A 10161-nucleotide genomic window follows, 5' to 3' on the forward strand; every position below is an offset into this window, starting at 1 on the left:
CAAAGACATGTGAGCACATGTAACCCATGCAAGATACAAAGCATTTTACTCTTTCTTCTCCCACACAAAGAAACTTAAAATGTCAGAGGCCTCCCCTCATTTCCGGGCTCTCTGAATATAGCTCTACCTAGTGTTCTTGATTTGGAGCATTTTCAGTTACGTACAGCAACAATAAATACAGTAGCAAAGGAAGCACATTTTCCATAGACACACAGTTTTAGACTGCTCAGGGATCAACATCTCATAATAAGAGATAAAGGAAAGGTTGGAGTGCTTCAGTTGCTATTCTGGAGAAGGAGCAAAGTGACCATTAACTTGGATGTGGGAGTTGAATGGAGCATATAATGCATTTCAAGGACGTCTGGACCTGAATATTCAAGTCTGAACCAGTCAGACAGCAAAAAAAATAGTTATTCCATCAAGAAAGCAATTTCATTTCTTGAAACTTTACTGAACGTAATTGTTGGCAACATCAATTATTAATACCCCAGTTCTAATGAGTTTTGTCAGGTAGGGCTTTGAGTCTTTCTGCTATCAAACTGGACAGATTAACAAAAGACTCACTCCAATCTCCAGCAGGGTAGATGTTAAGAGGATTAAGTAAAGAGATTACTGCAAAAATTACTGGGTAGGTATTCATTACCTTAGGTCAGTGGTTCTCAACTGAAGTGCCTTGAGAACCTGCCATGGGTATCACAACACCACCGCCACCGTGGGATGGAACTGCATGGTGTCCCTGTTTTCAGGAGGTGCATCAGTGCCAAACTGAGAAACGGTTACAGCTGAGTGGTGCATCTGCCTGCATTATGTTACACAGGCAGGCACACTGCTTTTGCAGCAGCTCATCTTGGTTTGACTCCAACATGCTTCTTAAAAGGTGAGGGACATGGGGCAGTTCCACCTGATAGTAGTCACATCTACCCCCCAGGGTGCTACTGTTGTGAAGCAAAGCACATGGCATTACCCTACAGCAGCAGAAGTAAGCATGCCATGGTACCCTCCTTGACCTGTCCCCTTTCCTCTCCAAGCCTTGTATCCTTTTGCCCATGTCCTCAGCACTCCCCACACGTTGCATATGCAGCCTGGTGCCTCCTCCCTCTCAGCTGGGCACCCCTGGGCTCTGTTCATTAGGGTCCCAGGGCTGGAGTTTAGGGGGGATTGCCTTGGGATAAGTAAGGGAAGAGCCTGGCCTAGTGGTTCCCGAACCCCATCAGTGACCTGGGCTGTGTGTGGGAAAGTCCACTGTTGCACTGGGAGCAAACATGTGCTAAGCCATGCAGAGCTAGGGGGCACTCCCCACCAGCAGCCTGAAAATACTGAGATAAATATAGTATAATTATATAACCAAGTAATAAGACATTAATTCATAAAGGAACTATGCTTATAGTATATTATCCATAATATAGTGATATTCATTTTTAAGTGGGATGCCACTATAATTATGAAAAGTTTTGAAGGGGAGCTTGAATCTAAAAACTCTGAGAGCCACTCACTTAGATGAGTCTGATGAATGCTTTTTGAGGTTGCTAAGGATGGGCTCTGCAGCAGTTCTTTTCACCAAGTGTGCTACATTGAACCCGGATGTATTTAGGTACTATGAACATAATCTTTAATGTCAATTTATAAGATGCTTAGGTTGGTTTTGATTTTTTTAAATATATAGATATATAGAGATACAGATATAAACTACAACAGTGTTTAAGATGGACATGGAGAAGGTCAGTGTCTCTTTAAGAGGATCCTTTGAGACATGTAACTGTAGAAAGGCTGGTGTATACAACATTGATTGGGAGTGAGGTAACCACAAACACCACTGTCTCAAATGAAAAGGGATTCAAGGTCTGACCCAGAAAACAAGCATCGTAACCACTGAATAAAACTTTAATGATAAACACAAGATGCTCTGCACACAGGCCAGACTGAATTATCTGATGTCAAGCCATAAACACAAGGCTCTTTTAGAAAGAGGAGATGTTAGCAGCCACCTTCAGCTTGCAGCTCAAGTTGCGCTAAATCAATCCTTGATATTCTGCCATCTTCTGGTTTAGGTTTTGGCAGCAGGATGGAGAAAATGTAAAAGGCAGGGAAATAAGTGATGGATTTCCCTAAACATGGAGCAGCCTCAGAGACCATGTTTTCCATCTTCATATCAAGAAGGCAAAGTAAAAGTCTAACTCCATTACAATGACTATAGGTTCCAAAACCTGGGCAGGTTAGTAGAGTTTATTCAAGTCTCTTTTACACATCACAATTCAGAATTGAAGTAGGAAGTTACCTTCTTAGAATTGTTTGTCTGTAACCTGTACAAGTTCTCTTTCAGCAGAGTTAAAAAAAATCCTCTACAGCAAGCAAAACGAAGATATACTATTTAATTTTCATGACATGCTGGAACAAACATAACAAATCATGTAGACTGTATTTATTTGATCATGGTGACATGATCACATTGAATGTTCAACATGTAGTGTTCTGAGTGTCAATGTTTCAAAGCAATTAAAGTGCTAATTCAAATTCCATCAAACAAAATATGTTTTAATATAATCTTTTACAATTTAACAACCCACTCCCTGCAAATAGTTATCAATATGCTTAGCTTCATGCACATAAGACCCACTGAAGTCACCAGAATTATTCACATTTAGGCTAGGCATGTGCCTAAGTGTTTTCAGGATTAGAGACATAATCATTCCATCTAACAGATTACTTATATTTACACCCAGAAGTAAATTGACTTTGGTTAACCTCAGCTATTAAATTACTTCTTCACTACTGAAACAATACAACAGCTAAATATTGATCACTGGATTCATTATATTTTTATGACAAATTTGAAAGCCCAGTGCCATTAAGTATAATACTGCAAGTTAAAATGGTTTGTTTTGATTCCAAGAACCAGATATTTCAATGTATCCAGCCTATTTAAGTACCTTTTACTCATTATGAGAAGTTGATAAAGCATATTCATTTACTGTTAGTTAAACTAAATAGTACGTTGCAGCTACTTTCTTGTATGCCTATCTTGTTTTATTTATTGCTGCAAGAATTAATAAAACATTTAAACAAACACACTGTACTTCAAAGAAAGATAAGAAGAGACCCGAAAATATCAATATACCAAGCCAAGACTCGCTGAAATAAAATCTTTTTGAACTCAGAAGGAAATGAGAACTGTAAACCCCCAAAGACCTATTTCCCTTGATTGAAAAAAGCAGAGCATAGAAGATGGGACACTTGGAAAACAATGCCAAGACTGGAAGTTGAGGACGCCTTATAAATGACAAACAGCCTCAGTTGTCTCAATTTAAAAAAGCAGGATTTTTTTTAAATCAACTGAGCAGTTCTTGGATCTCTTGCAAGGATCAGAATCTGCATGCGATTGGTAGAGTGATCCTGCCTCTCTTGGAAAACTATGCAAGATTTGGGAATTACAATTATGTTCACAGCCATTTAAGACTGATGATATAATACAGTTTAAGTTGAAGCTTGCTTAAATTTATTATGTTTTCTCAGTAGTCTAAAACATGTAGTCAAATCCTTATAACCTCTGTAGAATTTCATTTTATTGCAAAGATGCTCTGATTTCTGCAAAACTCCAATGCTGCACACAGAAAAAAAAATGCAACAGCCTCAGGAAAAATAAACAGATATTTTTATTGGCTTGCACATGAAACAGTATAATACAGTTGGGGGGGGGGACTCATTTATTTTTAAATTAAATTTGCTTTGAAATGTTTAGTTTTCAAATCAGCTGCATGTGTATTGATAGCATAGTGGAGAAAATGCCAGGAATAGGATGAGACCAATAAAACTTGAGGACATAACTATGTATGCACTTCTGAGGCTTCTGACACCCAAAAAAACAGGAAGTAGCATTTGGGAGCCTGGAACAAATACACTGGGGAAGATAACTGGCTAAGACCAAGGAGCACACTGCACAAGGTGTGGGATATAAGGACAGCAACCTATAGCGTGATGCCATTTATAGAGTTGCTTCATCCCTAAAAGGCACCGCAACCTGAGGTCTACTTTAACAAGTCAGTTGGTATAGCCCAAGGGAGCCAAAACAGCAGCCAAGAATTGACAGTGCACAGTGGAATCCTAGTCATACATAATGTCTTCCAGTGCCTTCCTTCTATGCCAGCAATAAGAAGTGACAACTAGGCTTGGCTCTATACAATCAGAGGAGTGACTCCCTTTGCATTTGCACTAAAGGGAACCTTCCATCACCTGTGACTCTATGGCCAGAGCTCAACACGAGTGCTGCAGTGCAAAACAGCCAGAAAGCACCCAAGGCTCTGGCCTATTAGCTGGATGCTATAGGTAATATTATTTATTCCATGAAATGGAAGAAATGATTTCAAGCTTGACCTGAAAAGTGGTAATTCAGGCTGGTTTAGATGGATATAACAGCACCATCTTACATTCAGTTTCTATCCCCTAGCATTGCAAAGAAAACATTTCAAACATAGAACTGAAGAAAGTGCAGACTGTAGGCACATGGCTCTTTAGCAAGCTGTGGTTTCACAATAAATTCTACATCAGCAGTGAAGAATGCAGGGGTCCTGCTAATAACAGTAAAGCCAGACAAGTGACTGCAGTAACAATAGCATTATATAAAAAAGTAAAGGTGAAGGCTATGAGAGGGAATAGGAGAGTACAAAGCAGAGAAGCAAGCTACAAAAATAAATATAACTTGTGGAGGACTGGTAAGAGGTTAAACCTAAAATTCTTTTTCTGTTCCTATCACTTAATGATTTAAATTTCAGCTCATACAGCAGCCATGCAATTTAAAGATAGTTGATTTTGAGTGGGAACTTGCAAGAATCCTCTTCTCTGAATTTATGTGGGGCAACCTTTTCTATAACCAGTTGAAACATTCAGTATTAATGTGAATGTCACATATTTTATGGGCATGTTTCTTTAATTCCACAATACATAAACACACTGTTCACACAAAGCATTGCCATAAACGTTACACATTAATGTGCGACAGGACTAAGTCTTCAAACTGCCCCTATATCACCATTTCTATTTACTCGTGTGTCTTCTTCTAAAGGGCCAATCATTACTAGATTTAAAATTCTGCATCTAGTTGGATGGTTACAGTAATATCATCACCAACTATGTAGCATAAGAGTTCAAGACAGGTGAATAACAAGGGTGCCTACAAAGCTTGAAGAAATTAACTTTAATGAAAGACTTTTCATGTCTGCATCTTAAATAGAGTCCCACTGTGACAAGGAAGTGAGTAAAGAAAAGTAGTTGTCATGTCACGAGAGAGAGAGAAATTTCTCTTTTGAGTCAAGAACAGTTATTTTGTATTTACAAAACTATTTTCCTATAGGTTTGTACAGCATGAAACTTATCCTCTATGTTAATGCAATATAAACAATAGGTTCATTTTTTTCAGGCGATGTTGAATTATATACAGAAAGTAAACAATTTTTCAATTTAGGTGTTACATTTCTCATTTCAAAGTAGGTATGTGAGATTAAGTTATTTCTCTTCTCAAACCCCTGCTCCCATGTTGAACACGTCTACCGATTCTTTTTAGCCATCTTACTGAAAGCTGTATTCATGCATTGGTTACTGTAACCCTTTCACTTTCCAGCCTCCCATTTCAATCCTCTCTTCTCTCTAGCTTATTTAAAAAGCCACTCTGAAATTAACTTCCTGCCTCCTCATAATCCCCCTTGTACCTATCTTGTACCTGTTCACTTTTTCACCATGTCAAACTAAAGCTTTTTTCCTCCCTTCAATACATTGCATCTTCTTACATTTCTAAACTTGTCCTTAGGTCCTGTCTATACTTGAAAATTTGTCCTGGTGTGTCTAGGTTTACATAAAATTGCTCTGAATTATGTGTTTCCACAGGTTTCATCATGTTGGTTTACCTAAACCTACATAAAACCAATGCAGCTTCTCTCATGCAGAGACAAAACTTTATGCTGCACCCCTCTCTTGTCCCTAAAGTTAAACCCTACTCTCTTCCATTTTCCTCTCCCAGTACTGGCTATTCACTTCTTTGGTATTCCATACTCTCAGAAAGTTTCTCATGCTTGCTGTCTCTCCTGGAAACCTATGAATTCTCATGTATAACCTATCTCCACACTCTTAAGTGTGGTCCCCTATGGTCTGATATATTTGGCCTTCCCTGTAAAAGTTATTCCCGTCTCAAAGAGCAATATCAGAGCAGGCTCTTAGTACAAATACACTATGCTGGTGCATGAAAGTGACTCAGCTGTAAGCATCCATGGTATAAAATATAAACTTCTGCTACTGCTTATTCCTCGGTTATTTTTACGTCAGTAAAATCAATATGAATTTGCAGTGGTGCAGCTACCCTGGTGCAAAAACCCCTTGTTTTGCTGGTCTTAGATTGCAAGCTCTTTTAAGTGGGACATGTCTCATCATGTTTTGTAAGTTCCAGGTATACTTGTGGTTCTATATAAAACAAGAATACTTTGTTTCTATAGCACAGGGGTGGGCAATTATTTGGACCTGTGGACCACAGGCAGTTTTGGGGGCTGTCGTGGGCCAGTCTGCACCCCAAGCTCCCCCCTGCAACAGCCTGGAACCCGTGCGCCCTGCAGCTCCTCACCATCACCAGTGGCCAGTAGCAGCTGAGCACAAAGCCCTGCTGCGTGGGGCCTCAGCCCCATGGGAACCAACTCCAGCCTCAGCCCCAAGGCGACTGGAGGGGACCTGCATGCATAGCCCAGGCCCCAACCCACCTGCAGCCGCTCCAGACTTGTGTCCCAGCTAGAGCAGACCAGCTCCAGATCTGCTGGGGTCTGTGTGCACATCCCTGATGCCAGCCTGCCCCCGTGCCTGCTCTGAACCAGCCTGCTTGTGATGAACAGGAGCAGCAGCCAGACAGAAATTGCTGCTGGGCATGGGTGCTCCTCTCCACTGCAGAGAGGAGCCACGGGGCAGCTTGAGTGCAGGATCCAGATGGCTGCAGCGAGAAGGGCCCAGCAGTGGCGACGGGGAGGCGGCTGCTTTTCCCCCAAACCCAGAAGCAGCTTCTGCCCAGCTGCCACCGGTTATCTCGGGCAGGCAGGTCCAGAATGGGCACAGGGTGGCCCGGGGTCGGGGCTGTGTGCGCTGGTCTGCTCCAGTTGGGGGAGGTCCAGAGCGGGCTCAGGACAAGCCAGGCCAGGGCCAAGGCTAGGGTTGTGTGCGTGGGTTCTCCACCAGTCCCTGTGGAGCTGAGACTGGAGTCCAGCTGCAGAGCCACCCCAGCCCTGCTGTGCACTTGGGGGCAGTGAGATTCACCACAGGCCAGACAGCGCCCAGGTCAAGTGGGACCAAGGGACATGCCACAGGCTGGACAAAGTCCCTCCATGGGCTGGACCCAGCCTGCAGGCTGTATTTTTCCCACCCCTGTTATAGCACACAACAAAAATTAAGAGAATTCAGACAGGACTCTTGCTGTTTCCATTTGACCTCTCCTTAACTTCCTAAAACACATATTTTATTTACTATTTAAAGAAATATGTTTGTTTCTCAGTACAGAGCTCTCAAAGCTAGCAAAGTAAGTGTCCTTCTATGGATTTTTAAATATATATGGCTACTCTGGAAAGACTTGTAGTAAAGAATTACAACTACTTTTGCCTTGGAGGTGGTGCTTATAACTTGGAAGAGAACTGCAGCTGGAAGATGTAATGGTTTCGTATTATGTCGGTCTAGATTTTTTTTAATTAGTCAAAAAGCAGCATGCAAGAGTTCACAATGCAGAAGATTCCTTACATGTAAGCATTAAATAATTCTATACGTACCCTGAAATTACAACTCCATCACAAGAATGTACACTGCACAGAACTTTGCCCAATTCATACTGCAGCTGGCTCACAGCTCCAACACGGTTCTGCATGGAAATAATAGAGCATAATGTTGGCATAGACCTAGGATTGTCTAACAACAAATTTACTTTCCTATTCTCTTAGTAGTGCTTTTCCAGGGGATCAAAAGGCTATCCTGCCCATTTCAGTGGAAGCTAACGGAAATGAAGTCCTCCTTTCTGCAAGTCCTCCCTTCCTCCACACTACTGTAAGTTTCACATATTTTTCCCCTACATACTCTGTATCACTCCAAAATTTGTCATCACTTAAAGATGGGGTAGAGCAACTTACTATCACCCTACAGATCAACATGGCTTTGTTTAGCAAAGTTGTACTAACCAGCTAGAGGAGGAACATTTATTTTAATTCCCTTGAGAAGAATGATGTACATTAACTGTGCAGTGGACAGCTGTAAGCCACCATAGACTAAGGATCTCTCTCTTTCAACATATTAAGAGCTGACAAGGGATGGACTAGAAAGAATAGAGAACAACCTGCAAATAGATGGATTCCCCCAAGAACTCTTCCCAAAAGTAAAGGCCACAGGACTATGTTTATGAACATCCACGGCAAACAACCCTAGAGCTGTTGGTTACATGACCAGAAGGCACAGAAGTTATCAGTGCACATCTGCAACGTGAAAACAAAACAGAACACAAAACCTCAAGAAGGGATACAGGTTCATGAAGCCCTCTGCCACCTTCACACCTTTTACTGGCTAAAAAGGCTGCAGTACAGAAGCTCAAATTTCATTAACAGCAAAATGTCTGATTTGAGCTGGGTTCCCACCTTTCTGCACAGTCATCACTGGGTACCGTTCTAGAAATCTCTTCATTTTACCTTCCAGTTTGTTCTTAAAGTGTGTTCTTTGGCCCGACAATCTTTAAGAGCAAGCTTCCAGCAGGAACCATCAGAGATACTGTTATCAAGCAGGTATCCTTCCTGTTGGCACAACCTATACCACAGCACTTCATCTTCTGCAAGCACCTTCCAGGTTCTGCTCACCTAGAAGCAGACAGCAATGAAAAATATCACATTAGACAACTACTGGGACTTAACTGTCTTCCAAATCAGTACATCTGTTTTACCCTATATTTGTGACAATATACAATTTTTCCTTTAGACAAAAAGCTTACATTTTGTAGGACTTTAGTGGAAGGACTGGAACTGCAGTATATAAAAGAGCACAAGAGCAAAATATTTTCACACATCCTCCAACTAATTCCTAGCAGCACCAACTAATATCAATTTTTCATATCCAGACTTTTAATCTAAATTAATTGGGGGGCTGGGGGATGGGGGTTAAATTTCAAGAGAAAGCCAGGGACTAGGTAGCATTAAGTTCAACACAAGTGTGAATAAGAATTTGTTTTCATACTTGCACCTAAAAATAACTCCCATCTCAGCATCATGCCTCTGAAACCCTGCTGACAATGACTGATTAGGAGAATGACAGCAGTGAGATGCACAATATTGTATTACAGTACACATCAATAGGAATTAAATATTAACCTAAATTTTTAAAGTAGCCTCAAGTTGCCGCCCTTTTCAGAGAGAATTACTTCTTTGAAATGAACCATATGCCTAGATTTATCATTTTAAAGATTTAAAGGCCCTCAAAGGAAAGAATTACTTTAAGCATAGATTGTTCTTTACAACTCTTGCTTCAAAGAACAGAACAGTATGCAGTGAGAAAGCTTTGTCAGAAAAACTGCTATCAATGGCTGCTTACAGATAAGGGGGACCCCCCCCCCAAAAAAAAATCCCCAACGCTTTAAGCTTGGCAAACCCCTGCACCAAGAACAGCACATGCCCAGAAGAGGTATCGTGTCAGTTTGACCCAGCTTGCTCAATGTCTGTATAGCTCACATTCTTCAGTAGGGCTTTTTTGCACTTTAATCAAATAGTTGATTGAACCAGCTTTAGATAAAAGTGCCAAAAAGCCCCACTGAAGCACCTGATCTATACAGACACTGGGGAGCTGGGTCAAACAAATGCACTTCCTCTTCCAGTAGAGCACTGTTTTGTTTTGTTTTTTCATGTCTGTCATGAGACCGGTGATCAGCAACACACTGGTTCAGACAGATGTATAACCTAAGTTTTGCATCATTTTTACTGAATTACTATCAGTAGCTTAGTACATGTTTTCAGTCACAGGGCTGTAAGTGCCTCTTTTAAGTTGTCTATACCCTGTAAAGTGACCCCATGTTTACACTACAGTTCAGCTCAATCCAAAGTCACTGAAAGTCATCAGAATATACCATATAAGATGTAGGAAGTATCGATTAAGATCAGAACTGCCCCATAGATGCAGGGG

The 10161-nt window shown here is 41.1% G+C and overlaps 1 protein-coding gene across 1 annotated transcript in view; it reads right to left on the reverse strand.

Moving 5' to 3' along the window:
• The window catches only part of FBXW8 (F-box and WD repeat domain containing 8), an 87037-nt gene that overhangs the window by 50578 nt on the left and 26298 nt on the right, over window positions 1–10161 (reverse strand). The window contains 2 exon segments of the mRNA XM_025192710.1: window positions 7782–7870; window positions 8685–8849. Of these exon segments, the coding sequence (XP_025048495.1) occupies window positions 7782–7870; window positions 8685–8849 (254 nt within the window).

Source organism: Alligator sinensis, unplaced genomic scaffold, assembly GCF_000455745.1.
Source record: "Alligator sinensis unplaced genomic scaffold, ASM45574v1 scaffold216_1, whole genome shotgun sequence".
NCBI classification, from domain to species: Eukaryota; Metazoa; Chordata; order Crocodylia; family Alligatoridae; genus Alligator; species Alligator sinensis.